General features: G+C 45.4%; 1 protein-coding gene and 1 non-coding gene across 3 annotated transcripts; one reads left to right on the forward strand and one right to left on the reverse strand.

Annotated features, from left to right (window-relative positions):
• The first annotated feature begins 2,118 nt into the window (after window positions 1-2,118).
• Window positions 2,119-19,144, forward strand: COMMD9 (COMM domain containing 9). Of its 2 annotated transcripts, none has more exons than XM_049648142.1 (6): window positions 2,119-2,182; window positions 11,589-11,714; window positions 13,438-13,577; window positions 14,943-14,977; window positions 15,856-15,959; window positions 17,028-19,144. In XM_049648142.1, exons 1-6 carry the CDS (start codon window positions 2,132-2,134, stop codon window positions 17,166-17,168), a joined length of 597 nt encoding a protein of 198 aa, XP_049504099.1. In that variant the 5' UTR covers window positions 2,119-2,131; the 3' UTR covers window positions 17,169-19,144. The 2 variants fall into 2 exon arrangements, with proteins under 2 accessions (XP_049504099.1, XP_049504108.1); XM_049648151.1 differs by lacking the exon at window positions 2,119-2,182 and adding an exon at window positions 2,211-2,466.
• LOC125917204 (U6 spliceosomal RNA) lies at window positions 2,639-2,743 on the reverse strand. Its single transcript, XR_007456114.1, has one exon. It is a non-coding gene; the product is annotated as a U6 spliceosomal RNA (small nuclear RNA).
• Window positions 19,145-19,510: the final 366 nt, after the last annotated feature.

The following is a 19,510-nucleotide window of genomic DNA, read 5'->3' on the forward strand; positions in this document are numbered from 1 at the left end:
AGAAAGAAAGAAAGAAAGAAAGAAAGAAAGAAAAGAAAAGAAAAGAAAGAATGAACTTTCAGCCTAAGATCCTTACCCCTAATCACCTTCTATTAAAAAACACTGCATCCATACTGCTCTCTTCACATCAGCCCCACTGGAGGAGACAGGACACGTTCTACAAGGATGATTTCCCTCAAAGGCTCAGGGCTCAAACGAGGGTGACCAACTAGCCTTGTTTGCCCAGGACTGTCCCAGTGTTAGCACTGTGAGCGTTGTGGCCCAGGAAATCCCTTGTTCTTGGGGAAACGGGTGGGTGATCACTACTGGCAACCCATTCTCATAGCACAGGAATGTTCTGCCCTTTAGAGTTGCCAGTGGCTAAAATGGAGTCTCCGAATGAATAATTCCTCCCTCCTTGGGGTATAAGTCATCCTTGAGTTACCCCTAATGGTCAAAAGGTATTTTAATTGCTGTTCGCATTTTACAGATGAGGAAACTGAGGTTCAGAGAGATGAAATAACTTGCCAGAAGCACACAGGAGCCAGGAATTGAACCTGAGTCTTTTTCCAAAGGTACCCCTTCCACTCATCATCTCGTCTCTCATCACACCACTGGGCTGATTGTCCAGGAACACCCTGAGATTGCTCTTGCCCTCTTGGAAAGGTAATCAGACATCCAGACAGAAGAAGCATGAGTTTTCAGCTATGAGAAGACAATGAGGCATGTACAGCTTGGGAGTTAACAGCACAGACTCTGGAGCCCAGCTGCTCAAGTTTGAATCTGGGTTCTGCCACTACTTAGCTGTGTGACCTTGGACAAGTTACTTAACTTCTCTGTACCTTAGTTTCCTCATATGTAGAATGGGGAAAATACCAAGTAGTGGGACCAAATTATGGAAAGAAACTCTTGACATTCTATCCTGTTCTTTCCCATCAAAACATTTATGGTTTAGGAATTTCTGGAAGCTCTCCAGACCATAGACAAACCTTTAAATTTGTCATGGTAGTGGCTGTCTGCGCAGCTCTACCAAAACGGGATGACATGGTGCAGGGTTGTAAGCCCCGCCTTTTACTTACTGGAGCCCATGGGATCTCTTCATATCATACCTGCCCGCAAGGGAGCAAGGAGAGGGGGATGCCCTCCATGGGGCAACACCTATCAGTCAGCTCTGCTTTCTGAGGTAGGTGTGATCAACGTCATTTAAGAGATGTGGAAACCAAGGCTCACAGAATTTCCAGAATTTGCTCAAGGTACAGTTAATAACATGCAGAGTTGGGATTCAGACTTAGATGGAATTGTAAAGCCACTATGCTTCATTGCCTCCATGTGTTAGTTATTATTGCTATGTAACAGATTACCAAACTTAGTGGTTTAAAACAACAAACATTTATAATCATACAGTTCTTGAAGACCAGAAATCCAGGAGTGGCTTAGCTGGGTAGTTCTGGTTCTGAATGTCTCACGAGGTTGTAGTCAAAATGTTGGCCAAGACTGCTGTCGTCTCAGAGCTCCACCAAGGCTACTGAAGCTGCTTCTAAACTCAGTAATGAAGTTGTTGGCAGGCTGTAGTTTCTTGCTGGCTACCGGCCAAAGGCTTCAGTTCTTGGCCACATGGACCTCTCCAGAGGACTGCTCCCAGCATGACAGCTTACTTTCCCCAGAGCAAGAGAGTCAAGAAAAAGAAGACAGAAGAGTACCCAAAAGCTACAGTCTTCTATAAATAATCTTAGAAGTGACATCCCATCATTTCTGCCACCTGATATTGACCACACAGACCAATCCTGGTACAGTGTGGGAGGGGACTACACATGGGTGTGAATACCACCTGCAAGTGCATCCCCCAAAGCAGCCAGCCCACCCACAGGGGTCAGGGAAAATCAGTTTTCCCTGACCTGGTAAATAGCCAAGCCAGGCAAAGGTCCACGAGGGAAAACCATCCCGCGCCTGCGCCCTCCAAACTCCACTGTCCTAGGGTCCCCAGGCGGAGCCATCCAGTGGTCGCATCCTATTGGCCCCTCCCCATCCCGCAGCGCCACCACCGCGGCAGCCGCCACCACCCGAAGGACTACAGCCCCCGGCATGCTCTGCGGCGGCCTCGGAGCCACGTGACGAGCTTCTCCGCGTGTCACCGTCAGGTGACTCGGGGAAGATGGCCGCGTTGACGGTGGAGAACTTCGCCGCGCTCCAGAGCCTGCTGAAGGTAAACTGGAGGGGTGGGGACAGCGCGAGGCGGGTCTTTGTCCCCGGGACTTGGGAAGGAGAGGGAAGACTAAAGGAACCTGGATTTGGAGCCGCGACCCTGCCACTACGTCTTTGAGTGACCCCGCAGTTGCGCCTTTCCGAGCTTTTTTGGAAGTGAGCACGAAATTAATGCCGCCCCGACTGGATGGTGGGGAGACAAATCGGATAACGGACGTGCAGGCGCTGTACAAATGCCCCCTACTAAGAGTCTCTGGGGCTGGCTTTCGGGATTGGTGTATTGAGGTGCTAAGTGCTAGATCCTCACTACGAGTTCCCCATTTCAGCGCGCAGCCCTCCTTCGCTCTGTAGTTGGGAAATCTCTCTCCTCTGCGTCCGCACAGCCCCCTGAGCGAAGCGTGCGTCTGTTTTCCTGAATCGCGGGTTTTCTGTAGTTCCTTTGACCGGCGTAAGGGCCAAAACACTCCCTGGAGGATTATTTGAGTGTCATCCTTGCGCAGGGGCCATGCTAATCTTCTCTGTATCGTTCCAATTTTAGTATATGTGCTGCCGAAGCGAGCACCCTGGAGGATTATTTGAAAGATTGTGAGGCTACTTAAAACCAAATGAAATGATGGATTGGAATTACTTGTTTAACTCTGACTTCGCCTGTGGAAGAAGGGGCGGTCTTATCTTCCCTTGTAGACACTTTTCTGCCTTTCTTACAGAATGTAAGATCCAATCGGGATTTTTTTCTTTTTTTTTTTTAACTTCAGATGAAGAAGGCTGAGTTAATACTAAGAAGTTCATGGCACAGCATCGTCATTGATTGGTCCATGCAGTGGTTCCTCTTTTGTCTTAACAGTCTCTTCAGTGCTCATTTGTATTTTCCTTCCCTAAAAGCATCTGCTCTATGTTACTCACAAATGTATCCCCAACAAGTATCCTCAACTCCTGGCACACGGCATGTGTTCAATACATAACTGTTATGTGAATTAACGAATGAAGTAACAAAGCTAGGATTGGAAACCTATGGCTCTCAGCTTCCACCTTGGGCCTTTCAACCCTCATTGTGGCTGTTCTGACCACCCCTTATGTATTCATCGGTGTGGACTTTTTTTTCTTTAATAAACTTTAAAAAATTATCATTAATGTGTAACACACAGAAAAGTGCACATCTCAGGGATTAATCACACCTATGTAACCATCACTTTGGTCAAAACCAAAACATTACCAGTACTGCACAAATCTCTCTGTTGTTCCATAATTGCTACCCTCACTCTCACCAACCCAGTGGTAGCCACTGTCCTTACTTTTAAAATCAATTTAATATTGCCCATGTTTGAGCTTCACATAAAAGGAATAATACAGCATTTGGTTTTTCTGTTTCTGGCTGTTTTTTCTTGCCAATATGTAGCAATAGTTAATCCATTTTCATTCCTGTTACTCTATGTATTTTCTTTTTTAAAAAATCACTTTGAATTTTTATTTTGAGGTAATTATAGATTTACATGTAGTTGTAAAAGGCAGTACAGAAAGATCCCATTTACCCTTTACCCAGTTCCCCCTATCAGTAACATCTTGCAAAACTATAGTATGATATCACAACCAAGATATTGACTTTGATACAGGCAAGATACAGAACATTGCCATCATCACAGGATCCTTCATGTTGCCCTTTTATAGCCATATCCACTTCCCCTCTGCCCTTGCCTTCTCCTTGCCCTCTGGCATTCTTCCTGTCTATAATTTTGTCATTTCACACGTTGTATAAATGGAATCATTTAATACATAACATTTTGCAATTGGCTTTTTCACTTAGCCCTTTTCTCTAGAGATTCATCCACGTTGTAGCAATAGTTATTTTCTTTTTATTGTTGAGCAGTATTCCATGATACGACGTTTAGATTGTTTTCGATTTTTTGGTCCTACAAATAAAGCTGCTATAAACATTAGTGTACAGGTTTTTATATGAAAAAAAGTCTTTATTTGTTTGAAATAGATGCCCAGGAATACAATTGCTGGGCCATTTGGTAGCTGCATGGTTCGTTGGGGTTTTTTGTTTTTTTTTTATTCTTTAAGGAACTGCCAAACTGTTCTCCAGAGGGGCTGTACCACTTTGCATTCTCACCAGCAACAGATCAGGGATCCTGTTTCTCCCCATCCTGGCAGCATTCGTTGTCATCACTGCATGCTATTTGAGCCATTCTGATGGGTGTGTATTTGTATCTCGTGGGGTTTTTTTATGTTTCTTTATTTATTTTGAGAGGGAGAGCACACGCGTGCGCATACACAAGCAGGAGAGAGGGAGAGAGAGGATCCCAAGCAGGCTGCACACCTGCCGAGCCCATTGCGTGGCTCAATCTCATGGTCATAAGATCATGACGTGAGCCAAAATCGAGAGTCAGGCGCTTAACCAACTGGACCACCCAGGCGCCATCTCGTTGTGGTTTTAATTTGCTTATTTTTTATGATTAGTGATATTGGACATCTTTTCACATGCTTATTTACCATCTGTATATCTTCTTCAGTGACATATCTCTTTATGTCTTTTGCCCATATCCTAATTGCATTGTTCAGCTTTTTTACTTTTGAGTTTTGAGATTATGCATTTTAGATACTGGTTCTTTGTCAGATACGTGGTTTGCAAATATTTCCTCCTAGTCTGTAGCTATCTTTTCATCCTCTTCATAGGGGTGTATTAACTTGCTAGGTTTGCCATAACAAAGTACCACAGATTTCACGGTTAAACAACAGGAGTTTATTGTCTCACAGTTCTGGAGGCCAGGTGTTGGCCAGATGGGTTACTTCTGAGGGCTGTGGGGACCAATTTGTTTCATGCCTGGTTCCTAGTTTCTGGCAACATTCCATATACCTTAGCCTGTAAATCTCTGCGCTCATCTTCATAGGGTGGTCTCCCTTTTGGCATCCCTGTGTCTCCATTTCCCTTTTTAAAATAAGGACACGGGTCCTGTTGGATTAGGGTTTTCATCTTAACTAATGACTTCGTCTTAACTAATTACATCTACAACAATTCTGTTTCTAAATGAGATCACATTTTGAGGTACTGGGATTTGGGACTTCGACATACGAATTTTAGGGAGACACCATTCAGCCCATAACAAGAGCTTTCACAGAGCAAAAGTTTTGATTTTGGTGACGTACAATTTGTCAACAATTTTCCCTTTTACAAACTGTGCTTTTGGTGTCATGGCTAAGAACTCTTTGCCAAGCCATAGGTCTCCAAAGTTTCTCCTCTTTTTTCTAAAAGTTTTATAGTTTTGCGTTTTCCATTTAAGTACATAATCCACGTTGAGTTAATTTTGCATAACATGTGTAAGACAGTGTGAGATTGATTTATTTATTTATTGCCTGTGAATGGCCAGTTGTTCTGGTACCACTTGTTGAAAATGCTGCCCTTCCTATATTTACTTGCTTTTGCTACTTTGGCAACAATCAGTTGGGGGGCACCTGGTTGGTTCAGTCTGTTGAGCATCCAATTCTTGATTTCAGCTCAGGTCATGATCTCACTGTTCAGGGGTTCGAGCTCTACGTTGGGTTCTGCACTGACAGTGCAGAGCCTATTGGGATTCTGTCTCCCTTTCTCTGTGTCCCTCCCCTGCTTTCTCTCTATCACTCTCAAAATAAAAATAAAGTAAAAAAAAAAAAAAAAAAAAAAGAATCAGTTGGGTGAATTTGTGTAATTTATTTCAGAATTCTCTATTTTGTTTCATTTATCTATTTGTTTATTCCTCTGGTGATACCACATAGTCTTGATTACTGTGGCTATGTAATAAGTCTCAAAATCAGATTGGCTGATTTGTCCTACTTCATTCTTTATCAAAATTGTTTTAGCTATTGTAGTTTCTTTGCCTTCCTGTATAAATATTAGAATGATTTTGTCTATATTTTTAAAAACCTGCTGAGATTTTCATAAGAATTGTGTTAAACCTGTATATCAGTTAGGGGAGAATTGACCTCTTTAGTGTGTTGAATCTTCCAATCTATAGTATAGCTCCCCACTTATTTAGATCTTTGATTTCTTTAATCTGTGTTGGGTAATTTTTAGCATACAAGTCCTGTACATGTTTTGCTAGATTTACACCAAGTATTTTCCTTTTTTTGAGCAGTTGCAAATGATGCGTATTTTTATTTCTATTTATTTATTTTTTTAAGTTTATTTATTTTGTTTTTAGTAATCTCAGCCCTCAGTGTGGGGCTCGAACTCACAATCCCCAAGATCAAGAGTTGCATGCTCTTCTGACTGAGCCAGCCACGTGCTCCTGATATTGTAGTTTTTGGGTTTTTTTTTTTTGTTTTTTTAATGTTTATTTATTTTTGACAGAGAGAGAGAGACAGAGCATGAGCAGGGGAGGGGCAGAGAGAGAGGGAGACACAGAATACGAAACGGGCCCCAGGCTCTGAGCTGTCAGCACAGAGCCCGACGCCGGGCTCGAACTCACAGACCGCGAGATCATGACCTGAGCTGAAGTCGGAAGCCCAACCGACCGAGCCACCCAGGCGCCCCGCCGATATTGTAGTTTTAATTCCAGTGTTTACATGTTCATTGCTAGCATGTAGAAATACAGCTGATTTTTTATGCGTATCTCCTATTTGCAAACATGCTGAACTCACTGATTCTAGTAGGTTTTTTTGTACACTCCTTGGGACTTTCTGTGTAGACAGTCATGTTATCTGCAAATAGGGACAACTTTGTTTCTATGTTTCTGATCTTTTATTTCTTTTTCTTAACTTATTTCAGTGGCTAGAATTTTCAGCACTGTGTTGAAAATGAGTGGTAACAGCAGACATCCTTGGCTTGTTCCTGACTTTAGATTTTCACCATTAAGTATAATGCTATCTCTCGGTTTTTTGTAGATGCTGTATATCAAGTTATGGAAAGTCCTCTCTATTTCTAATTTTATGAGAGTTTTCATCAGGAATGGATGTTGAGGAGCACCTGGGTGGCTCAGTCAGTTAAGTGACTGACTCTTAGTTCTGGCTCAGGTCATGATCTTGCAGTTTGTGGGTTTGAGCCCCACATCGGGCTCTGCACTGAGCATGGAGTCTGCTTGGGATTCTCTCTCTCCCTGCCCCTCCCCTGCTTGTGCTCGCTCTCTCTCTCTCTCTCTCTCTCTCTCAAAACAAAATAAAACTTAAAAAAAAAAAAGAATGGGTGTTGAATTTTGTCAGCTGCCTTTTCTGCATTGATTGATATCATGTGATTTTCTTCTTGAGCTGGTTAATATGGTATCCTTTTTTGTTTCCTAGAAAAGATTGTGTAGAATTAGTTAATTCTTTTTAAACATTTGTTAGAGTTCTCCAGCAAGCGATGCCAGGGTGGCTCAGTCAGTTAAACGTCTGACTTCGGGTCAGGTTAAGATCTCAGGTTCATGGGTTCAGGCCCTGCATTGGGTTCTCTGCTGACAGCACAGAGCCTGCTTGGGATTCTCGGTCTCCCTCTCTCTGCCCTGCCCCTGTGCTCTCTCTCGCTCTCTATCTCTCAAAAATAAAATAAACATTAAAAAAATATGTTAAAAAAAAAAAATTCTCCAGCGAAACCATCTGGGCCTGGAGATTTCTTCTTGGGGAGTTTTAAATTATGAATTCAGTTTCCTTAATCATTATAGGGCTATCCAAATTATCTGTTTCATATTGGGGGAATTGTGGTAGTTTGTGTTTTTTGAGGAATTTATCCACTTTAAGCTGCCAAATTTAGAGTTTGTTTGCAGTTATTCTCTTATTTTCCTTTTGAAATCTTTAGAATCTGTAGTGCTATGTCCTGCTTCATTCCTGAATGTGGTAATTTAGGTCTCTTCTCTGTTTAACTTTGTCAGGCTTGCTAAAAGTTTGCCAACTTTATTGATATTTTCAAAGACCTAGTTCTTTGTTTCATTGATTTCTCTCTTTTTTTTTTTTTTTTTTCTGTTTTCAATTTCATTGGTTTCTGCTCTTTGTTGTTTGCTTCCTTCTTCCTTTGGGGTTATTGTGCTTTTCTTTTTCTTTGTTCTTGAGGTGGGAATTTAGATTATTGATTTGAGAACTTTCCTCTTTTCTAACATATGCATTTAATGCTGTAAATTTTGCTCTCAACATTGTCGTGACTGTGTCCCCAAAATTTTGGTTTTGTTTCTCGTTTTTATGTATTTAGTATAATTTTTAAAATTTCCCTTGTGCTCCTTTCTGATCTGTAGATTAAGTTTCCAACTGTTTGGATATTTTCTTGACATCTTTTTGTTAGTGATTTCTACTTTGATTCCATTGTGGTCACCAAGAACACACTCTATACAATTTCAGTTCTTTCACATTTGTCGAGGTCTGTTTTATGGCTCAGAATATGATGTATCTTGGTATATGTTCAGTGGGCACTTGAAAAGAATGTATATTCTGTTGCTGGGTAGTGTTCCATACATGTCGATTAGATTGATTGATGGTGTTGCTGAAATGTTCTATGTCTTTGTTGAATATCTGTCTAGTTCTATCAGTTGTTGAAAGACAGTTGTTGAAGTCTCCAACTGCATTTGTGGATTTGTCTATCCCTCCTGTCCGTTCTATCTGTTGTTTCTTCTTGTGTTTTCTAGCTCTCTTCCTGGGTGCATACATATTTAGGATGTTTTCTTAGGAGATGGAAACCTTTTATCATTATATAATGTCCCTTTCTGTCTCTGGTAATTTTCTTTGCTGTGAAGTCTACTTTGTCTGATATTAATGTAGTCAGTCTTGATTTTATTTCATTAATATTTGCATGATATATCTTTCCCCATGCTTTTAATCTGTCTCTATCATATTTGAAGAGCATTTCTAATAGACAGCATTTAATTGAGTCATATTTGTAGCTCATATTTAATTTATCATTTACAGCTCATATAATTATCGAATGTTAGAATTTAAGTCTGCCATTTAATTTTTTGTGTTTCTTTATCTGCTCTTTTATGTTCTTTGGTTTCTTTTTACTTTTTTCCTGCTTTCCTGTGGCTATTTGAACACATTTTTGGCATTCCCTCTTATCTATAACATTTTAAAATATATTTCTCTTTCTAATCTTTTTAGTGGTTCCTCTCGTTACATTTATATACATAAATCACAATCTATCAGTGTCCTCATGTTACCAGTTAGAGATGAAGTGTGGAGACCCTATCTTCCTTCAAGTCCCTTCCCTTGTTTATAATATGATTGTCTTTAAGTTATTTCCTCTGCATACATTTAGAGCCACATTGGACAGTGGTATAAGTTTTGCTTCATCCTTCAAACAGAATTTAGAAATTCAAGACAAGGAAAGTCTATTGTGTTTACCCTTATTTTTGTTTGTTGTGTTCTTTCTTCCTGATGTTCTCAGGTTCCTTTTATTGTTTCCTTTCTGTTAAGAGAACTTCTTTTGTCTTGTGACAAATTTTCTTAGTTTTCCTTTATCTGAGAATGTCTTGATTTCCTCTTCATTTTCTGAAGGATATTTTTTGCTGGTTTAGGATTCCAGGTTGATCGTTTTTCTTCCAATATCTGTAAATATTGTGAAAAATATTGTGCCACTGCCTTCCTGCTTCCATGGTTTCTGATTTGAAATCTGCTATTATTCTCATTATCCCATATAGATAAGATATTGTTTCTCTCTCACTGGTTTCAAGATTTTTTTTCTTTGCCTTTAGTTTTGCTGGACATACGTCTTGGTATAGGTTTCTTTGGATTTATCCTCTTGAGAATTTGCTTCGGTTCTTGAATGTATAGTTATGTCTGTAGCTAAACTTGGAAAGTTTTTTTTTTTAATTTTTTTTTTTATGTTTGTTTATTTTTGAGACAGAAACAGAGCATGAGTTGGGGTAGGAACAGAGCGAGAGGGAGACGCAGAATCCGAAGCAGGCTCCAGGCTCTGAGCTGTCAGCACAAAGCCTGACGCGGGGCTCGAACACACCAGCGGTGAGATCATGACCTGAGCCAAAGTCGGACACTTAACCGACTGAGCCACCCAGGCACCCCTACTTGGAAAGTTTTAAGCCATTATTTCTTTAAGTACTTTTTCAGCCTTGCCCTCTTTTATCTTCCCCTTCTAAGACTCCAGTGACATAACGTTAGATTTTTTTGGTATAGTCCCATAGACCCCTGAGGCTCTGTTATTATTTTCAGTCTGTTTTCTGTGTGCAGATTGGGTAATGTCGAGTGTTCTGTCTTCCAGTTTACTGATTCTTTCCTCTGTCCCTTTCTGGTACTGAGCCCATCTACCAAACTTTTAATTTTGGTTATTGTATTTTTTCAGTTCTAAAATTTCCATTTTGTTCTTATTTGTATCTTCTCTCTTTGCTGGGACTTTCTGGCTTTTTAATTTGTTTCAAGTGTGTTTGTAAGTACTTGTTGAAGCATTTTTATCATGTCTGCTTTGAAATCTTTGTCAGATAATTTTAACATCTCTTATCTTGATGTGGACAATCTAATGATTATCTTTTTGCATTGATCTTTCTGGCTCTTGGCATGATGAATGGTTTTCAGTTGAAAGCTGGGCATTCTTGTATTATACTCTGAGATTCTGGATCTTATTTAAATCTTCTGTTTTAGCTGGCTTTCTCTGACACTGCTTGGGTAGGGGGAAAGGATTTCCGCCTCATTACTACCAGAAGGAGATAAAACTCTAGGTTCCGCACTTGGCTCCTACTGACACCCAAAAGTGGGGGTTCCTTGTGGCCACGGGGCAGGGGTGGGAGTTCTGGCCCCATGTGGTGACTATTAATCCCATGGGGTGGTGGGACTTGCTGTCGTTCAGTGTGGATGAAGGTCCCAGCTTCCTACTTGGCCTTCTCTGACACCACCCTGGTGGGGGCGTTGGGACACCGCATTGCAGCAGCAGAGGGTGGAAGTCTGCATTCCCCACTCAGCCTTTGCTGACATAGGCGGGAGTGGGGCTATCGTTTTTTCTCTGGTGTTCAGCTGCAGTAGAGCTGTTATCACTTAAAAGTTTTCTATCTTGCTGAACTTTTTTGGCCAGAGAGAGCAAGTATTTGTTGGAGTTATTGGTTTTGTTTTTGTGTACCTGTTGGCATCGTGGGTTGCCCTGTTCTTCAGCTCAGAGTCTGCGATTTACAGACAAAAAGAGAATCCAGTAAACTCACCACCATGTCATTTCTTGGTCATGAAGTCCACAGCAGGTCCCGATCCTCCCCTCTCCCCCTGCCCCCCCCCCCCCCCCCCCCGCTGTCAGAGTTATTTTGCGTTTGTTTTCTGTATGTGGTTTTCATTGTGCCCAATGGGTTTCGTTATGCTTCTAAGGAAAAACTAAGGAAAAGTACATCTGTTTCATCTTTCCAGAAATGGAAGTGTCCTAAGGACCTTTAAATCTTGAGTCTCAAAGGTATCACACCATGACTGGGACAGTATTATGCTCTAAAACATGTATTTTCAGAGTCTGAATTGGTTTCTTCCCCCACCTGTGATTTAATTCATAGGCCTCCTCAAAAGATGTTGTCAGACAGCTGTGCCAAGAGAGCTTTTCCAGTTCAGCCGTTGGCTCAAAAAAGCTCTTGGATATGACATGTTCCAGCTTGTCTGTGACCCAGGAGGAAGCAGAGCAGGTAAGTATGGTCAGAAATGACCTTTGGCCACTGGTTTTTCAGCCCATTAGGCTCTTTCTTAACGTCCCAGTCATTGCCACATCTAAGGAAATATTTCCCCTGAAATGTCTGTTGACATTATAACAAACTTAAAATAGATTTTTTTGTTTTTGTTTTTTTTAATGCTAGTGAACTTAGGAAGGTCTTTGAACCTTCACTTCCTTATGATAAATGAGGCCTGGATGGGAGAATTATACCTAGAATCAGAGGTCCGGCCATTTCCTTTTTAGACCTGTTCCCTAGACAGTGTGGACCAAAGCCAGCCTTTCTGTGATTTTCTTTCCCTGTAACCTGCCTCTGCTGTTAGATTGTCAGCCAGATGGCTTTGACAGACTTCTTCGGGATCACTGGGCAGAGGCTCCAAGGCCTGAGTATGAGTCAGGGGACATGCGTTTGGACCCCCACCTGACCTCAGCGGGTGGCCAAGAGGAAGAGTGAGTTTATGCAGTACTCACAGCCTTCTCTTTTTAGGGCAGATAGGTTTCTAAAACAGGAGTTCATCCAAACAGACCTACGTTGTTGCTGTTGTTGTTGTTGTTATTATTATTGTTGCTATTTTTAACACAGAGCTCTGTTCATTGAAGTCAGTGATAGAACAGTAAAAGGCAGAAGCCAGATTATAGAAGCGAGCTGGACTTAGTTTGGGTTCCCCAAAAGTAGACCCCGAGGCGAAGAGTTGGCTGCACGTAATTCCCTGGGGAAGTGAGTCTGGAAAGCACGAAGGAGGGAGGGAGTGGGGAAAACCCAGCAGGGAAGGAGAGCAAAGCCGTGAAGGGTTGCATTGATGTCTGGTTACTGCTGTGGGTGACAGCGCTCAATCAGGGGATCCTGTAAGAAACCCTGGGGAACACAGCCCTGAATTGCCACCCTGGAGGGCATCGATCCACTAACTTGCACCCTCATCAGTGGAGGGCTAATGCCCCCTCACCTCTCGGTTGTGCCTCTGCGGCTGCAGGTCCTCCCGCGGCATCCGAAAAAGCCCTAGTTCCCTCCGGATTCTTGCTTTCAGCTAAGCACTGTTAGGCTCCCAGACGACCGCAGGCCACACTGGGCTGCACAATTGGTTGGAAGGACAGAGTGGAACACGGCAGCCTAGCAGGGCAGCGTCAGGAACCCCTGGGCAGTCAGCACAGCCACCTGATCCATTTGTTCTCTTTGCCCTCCTCGGTGACAGCCTACGGACTAGGACACCCTGGATTGAAAGGCCAGCCCCCTCGGGAGCCAGTATCTCTGGTAACGATTCAGTACGCCCAGCTTCAGGTTGGGGCAGGCAGTGTGCAGCCGGAAGCCGAGCTCAGGGAGTTCATGCGGACCTCCTGGTCCCGAGGCAGTGACCCCAGGCAGTGACCTGAGGCAGTGTCGCCTAGTAACGCAGCTAACTTTTCACTTCTCTCGCGTTACCAGGGAACAGGCTTGAAAGTGAACTGAAGGTCAGATTCTGTGCACAAGGAAAGAGGGCTTATTAACCCTTTGTTCCCAAACAGAAGTTTCTGGCATGTTGACAGGTTCCTAGGTCAGGCAGCTACACCTGTCTTCTAGAACAGCAGGTGGACGTAGAGGTGGGCCAAGGCACATGGGCGTCAGGACCCATGGGACCGTTCAGGTGACTGTGGCAGCGAGTCGCAGGCCCTCGGGGAGCACAAGCCTGCCCCCACCCACCCCGTCACCACACACTGTCCCGCAGCTGCTCTGGGCTCTGCACCGCCTCACCAGGCTGGCCGTGTTCCGCGACCTGTCCTCTGCCGAGGCGATTCTGGCTCTCTTTCCTGAAAATTTCCACCAAAACCTCAAAAACCTGCTGACGAAAATCATCCTGGAACACATGTAAGTGCTCGTTTCTTGAGAATTCCTTGCAATGCTTTTATAATGATACTTCGGGTCAATATTTATCTTCAGTGTCATTTTTAATGGCTAAATGTATTCTTTATGTGGAGAAATTGTGTATAATTTAGTTAAGAAATTCCCTAGTGTTGGATGTTTAGGCTAATGGCAGCTTTCACTTCAGTGAAAATTTTACTGTGGAAGTTTTGCTCACATGCTTAATCATTTCCTTATTGGTTAAAGGCCAGAGTGAGGCTTTGCTTTATATTCTCAAGTTGGCCATTAGAAAGGTTGCACCAACTGTGTTCCACCAGCAGGACACAAGAGCCCCGTCCCCACGCCTTCATCAGCACGGAGGGAATTTGTTTCACGTTTTCCCCCAGTTTACAGATGGCAAATGCACCTCATTTCAGTTTATGTATCTTTGATACTAGTGATGTCAAATGTCTTTTTCATGTGTTTTAAATTATTTTTTAACGTTTATTTATTTTTGAGAGACAGAGAGAGCAAGAGAGAGAGCGAGCAGGGGAGGGGCAGAGAGAGAGGGGGAGACACAGAATCCGAAGCAGGCTCCAGACTCCGAGCTGTCAGCACAGAGCCCAATGTGGGGCTCAAACTCATGAACCGCGAGATCAGGACCTGAGCCAAAGTCGGACGCTCAACCGACTGAGCCACCCAGGCGCCCCTCTTTTTCATATGTTTAATCAGTCATTTTTGTTTCTTTTGTGAATTATCTAAATATTTTCTGGGAAAATCCTTTGGATACATACAATTTAAGCAGAACCAATTAGCTGCTGGTTAGCAGTAGGCTTGAACGGAATTGTAATAACAGAAAATGCCTATTGCCAAAGGTTTTATTTTTTCAGAAACTTCCTCACACGTGACCATGTTTTATTTTGCCTGTGCTTGGCACCTCACTGTGGCGCTCTTTGCCGTAGCACTAGACAGGTCTGCTCGGGTGTGTCTGCAGAAGATGCATTACTTTGTGGAGCGGGTGCTCAGTACAGGAGAACAGATTGACCCTTCCTGTTTTGTCTCGGAGAACGATAGTGCAGGGCGAATGCCGTGCATAAGCCTTTTCTTTTTTTCTTTTTCCCTACCTATGAAAACTTAACCAACTGAGCCACCCAGACGCCCTTCTAAGCTATGAAAACTAACAGCACTTAAGGCCTTCACATCACTGAGTTGTGTAAAACAGACAGAAAACTGCTTCTTGGAGGCAAACATTTCTGTGGTCCTTTCCCGTCAGGAAGTGATTACAGGCTTAAAGACCCCGGAAGGGGTAGAGGTCCAGGTCCACGGGCCTCTCTCGTGATCAGTTCTCATCCCTCTTCCATTATTTTTTCCTCATCTTTCCCTCTTAAACAGCTCCACTTGGCGAACTGAAGCCCAAGCAAATCAGAGTGAGTACCAAGAAACCCACCTTCCTCCCTACCCTTCCTTTCCGGCCCCGGCTCTTCATCTGCCAGGCGGCCGGAGTTGGTAACCAGAACTCAGTGTGCATTAACCTAATCCTGGTGAACTGTGTGTTGTGCTTTTCTTTTTCATCATCACTTTTTCGTTTTTTTTTCTGATTGTGAACTTAATATAATAAGGGTGTGTTGTTTATATAAAAAAAGAAAATAGGCAAAGCAGAAAGTGAAGTACTTAAAACTATTATATTTCCATTAGGAAAAAAACAGTAATGGAAATTGAATTAGTTTGAAAGATTGAAATAAAAGAGGTATGTCATAAATGGTTACTATACTTACTAGCCAGTCACAGTGTTGACAAACTCTAGCATTAACTCATTTGGTCCTCCCCACCCCCACCCCCACCCCCGCCCCCGGGAGCTAGGCTAAGGTTATCCCCACTTTACAGATGAGGAAACAGGCTCCGAGGTTAGAGAAGTGGTGGAACCCAGCTTCAAGCCGACTCTCCCTCTCAAACCAGAGCTCTCTCCACTGTTGTCGAAGCGACACATTTCCTAAGGCTCAGGCCCAACCTCATCTTCCCTGCCTTGTGTTGTCTCTCGTTCTGTGCCGACATCCGGAGGGTCGTGTGTGCCGGCAGAAGCCTGGACGGGCGCCCACCGTGAATCGGTGCTAAGCACAGGCAGCACAGAGCGGTAGCGAAGAAGGCCTGTGACTTCCTGTGAGGTCTTGAACCCCAGCTTCTGCCTCCCTCAGAGACTTGCTCTGCGGCCCGGGAGCATGACACAGCCATCGGGGCTGTCTGTCACAGAGTAAGGGCTTGGGAAGGCGAGGGGCGTGAGCTCTGAGCTGGGCTGTCTCTTTCACAGTCTCTCTGCCACGCCTAGTCGACCTGGACTGGAGAGTGGACATCAAAACCTCCTCTGACAGCATCAGTCGCATGGCCGTCCCCACCTGCCTGCTCCAGATGAAGGTACGTCTGCCGCCGTGCTCGTGAGAAGGAACGAAGGGGCCGTAGCGACTTGCCCCCCCGCATGCCATCAAAAATGCCAGTCCCCAAGCTCTGGGACCTGTAACCCCGTAGGAAAAAATTTAGCACCCAGAGGGAGTCTTTATTTGTCAAGTATACATAATACTACTGTATTAACATATTACAGACATAATAAAACATAGACCAAAAGTAGACAGTTTAAAGTGGTAAGACAGACACAAAGCACAAGTTTTAAAAACCGTTTGCTGATCCGTGAAGTTTACCTAACACACTGACGGGAAAGTTTAGCTTCCACGGGGGCGCGCGCCATCAGACTTCAGACTGCCCTCTTGATAATTTTGGTGCCTCTCAGGCAACTGCCTGTCCGATGGATTTGGCCGCTGCTGTTTGTAACGTGGCTGAGCGGGAGCTCCTGTTAGCAGTTAGACAACTGTCAGCCCTTCGTTTTCTTGCTCGCACACTCTTGCCTCCTCGGTGTTACCTTCACTTTACAGTTCTTTCGGGAATCTTTTTAAACCGCATGTCCGTTTTAGGGCTTGTTTAGTGATGCTGTGTTCACTTAACCACACACCCAGAAAGTCACACCTGTAAGAAAATGAAAAAGTAGGGGTGCCTCTAACAACTAAGTCTTTAGATATTAGTAGACTTTTCTTTTGTTCTTAAAGAAACAGATAACCCTAACTAGAAGCTGTAATATTTATTCTGCACCCCGTGGAGTCCCATGTACCCTGGCTCCCTCTGAGTAGAGCAGCAGTGTGGGCCCCCCAGCGCCTTCTCACTCGACGGCCCAGAGTCGGGGGTCTGAGGGGTGAGTGAGCCTCGGCTTCTCCGATACTCTCCCTCAGCACCCCTTATGGACGGAAACTTTCCCGAGCCTCTGGGAATCCCATGTGCTAAACAACTCCAGGGCTAGGACGCTGTGTAGCACTGAGCCAAGGGCCTGTCCTCAGAGGTTCAGGAAAGCCGGGTAGGGCTCCCAGGTCCAGGGCTCACCTGCAGGGCGATGGGAAGAGGGGCGGCTCTGACTTTTGGGCCACGTTCTCTTTGCAGATCCAGGAAGATCCTAGTCTGTGTGGAGACAAGCCTTCCGTCTCAGCTGTCACCGTGGAGCTGAGTAAGGAAACGCTGGACACTATGCTGGACGGGCTGGGCCGCATCCGAGACCAGCTTTCCGCCGTGGCCAACAAATGACCCCAGCCAGCCGTCGCCCCCACTGCCAGGTCCCAGCTGCCGGCCAGCGGCGGAGGGCCTCCCGGCCGTCCCTGTAGCGGCAGCTGCGGCTGACGGCAGGCCGGCCAGTTGGGTCGGGGAGGGGGCTGCCATCCAGAAGGCACCGCTGGATTGGGAGGAAGCAGCCGCGCGCCCACGCTGTTCTCCTCACTCCCTATCTTCGCCTCTTTCCGAGGCAGAAGCCTCCGTCGCCGGAAGACTTAATCGCCGCCAGAGCCGTGTGAGGGGGTATCTGCCTCAGCAGCTGCACTCGTGGCTGCTTGGAAAATCCGGGCCCCGTTGTGGAGCTCATCTAACGAGTTCCTTCCCAGCAGCAGGTGTGACTCACGCGTTGGCAGCCCTGGAACACAGGGTGGTGACCCGCGGTTCCGCCCCTCCGTCAGGGAAGCTGGCCGGGTCCCCAGAGCGGGGCCACCTCGGTATGCTCCGCCCCGGCCTGCGCTCAGAGCCCTCCCGAGCCCCCTCAACCCTGCCGGCCCTCCTTCCAGCGTAGGGAGTCTGAGATGGCTCCTCGTCTCCTCCCTCGCAAAGCCAGAGGGCCCTTCCTTGGTATCGTGCTGCCGTTCCAGGCTACAGACGTGGGAATGACTGGAAATAAATAACAGTTCTGAAAACTTCATGACTCTAGTCATGCTCCTCGAAGCTTCTGTCCTCAGCCCGAGTTGTTGCCTCAGGCCAGTGCTGCCTCATGTTCGTAAAGATGATCCCAACTTTGCAATTCCCAGCTAAGCCCGTGGGCATGGCGTGACCTGAAACCAGGCTTGGGACCCTCCCACGTTCCCGGTTTGTCTGTCATGCAGAGCAAAGGAAAGCGAGGTTGACAGTATCTGCCCGTTAAGAGCTAGCGTGGATGTGCCCCTTAGAGCTGAGCCATCCCTGGCACGTGCCTGTCACATCCCAGGGACCCCTGTGTGAGGCTGCCGCCTCGCCATCCACATCACCCCACGGCAGCAGCGTCCAGCCTGCCGAGTGCCCGTTTTGACGGCTTCTGGGCAGTGTGCGTGAACGCGGGGTGGGGGCAGGTGGAACCCGGGGGAGAGACGATGGGCCCCGTCAGGCTGCCAGGGTCGGAAGCCAGCTCTGCCTCAGTGACGAGGTGTTTGACCTCCGAGTCTCAGACCACCTAAACGGGGATACTAAAGTACCCACTCTGCAGGGCTTTCGTGAAGAAAGGCTCGGTCATGTTAGTGCTGATTATTAAAGGAAAGGGAGGTGGACGGCTGTCTGCTGCCATCACTTCATCTGCTGTGGCAGGGCTGATGGACGGCACATGTCACCAGTGGGGAAATCCGCTCCGTGAAGTCCAGTCGCCTGCCGGGAAGCGGCCTCATTAGGACCTGGGCCCAGATCTGTCTCGCTTTCTGTCTACCACACGGGACTCTGCAAGGGAGGTGGAGGTCTGTGACTTTGGCTCCATTCGGAAAGTGCTGGAACCGAAGGAGAGATGAGAAAACTCACTGCTGAGACACTAGGAATGTCAAGAAAAAAAATCCCCAGCTCCTCTTTGCTGTTTCCTGGAAGCTGAGGAAACTTCTCTTAAAATGGCAGTTCTTGACTTCATGGCGGCTGTATCCATTGATAATCTGTGAAAGCTGTGGATCCTTTCTGTAGGAAATGAACATTCCATGTTTTACAGTCAGTGACAGGGCTTCATGGACCCTGGAAGCCAGCCCACTGTTTCCAGATTGAGAGCCCCTGATCGTAGGTTGAATTCAGCCTTGTGAATTCAACCCCTGTGTTTCCCTTTTGGTCCCTGTGACTCACAGAGTTCTCCCAATCCCTGTTCTCTGGACCTCCCATGGGAAGCCATAACAAAATCACTTGAAGCAGCGTAGGTGTCTGGGCATTTGGATGTTCCTTTAGTCAAGTTGACCTGAACAGAACCATCTGGGTGCATTCCATATGGAGGGCACTCAATAAATAACCGGAAAATTCAATGAATGTTTGCTACCCTTCACCTCATGTGCTCACTTACGGGGTTTGTTTTCCACTGATAGGGAAGATGGATTGTTTGTGGATACCGTATTTCTAGTTGGTCTGATCCTATCTCAGAAAAACCTCCTAGCTTTCTGTGGATCTCAAAGGAAGCTCCCTCCTTCAGTGCTTGTCTGATTTCCCAGTAGTACTTTGTGTAATGAGTAGCAGTCCGTAAACTGTCCTTTCCTTAGAAAATGGCGAGGTTTGGATGTCCAGACTCCATCCACAAAAGGGCAATGCTAGACCTATCACCCTGCCTGTGCCCCTGGCTGTCCAGCACTTTCCACCCACCAGGGCACAGTGGGCAGTGCGTGGCTCAGTCCTAA

Source organism: Panthera uncia, chromosome D1, assembly GCF_023721935.1.
Source record: "Panthera uncia isolate 11264 chromosome D1, Puncia_PCG_1.0, whole genome shotgun sequence".
Lineage (NCBI taxonomy): Eukaryota > Metazoa > Chordata > Mammalia > Carnivora > Felidae > Panthera > Panthera uncia.

Excerpts from the sequence above, each read along its gene's own strand:
- COMMD9 (XM_049648151.1), top strand. The coding sequence starts at position 2,353 with ATGCCGCCCCGACTGGATGGTGGGGAGACAAATCGGATAACGGACGTG. Across the intron at positions 14,978-15,855 it reads TGAAGCCCAAGCAAATCAGA|TCTCTCTGCCACGCCTAGTC; the intron begins GTGAGTACCAAG and ends TCTCTTTCACAG. Across the intron at positions 15,960-17,027 it reads CCTGCCTGCTCCAGATGAAG|ATCCAGGAAGATCCTAGTCT; the intron begins GTACGTCTGCCG and ends TTCTCTTTGCAG.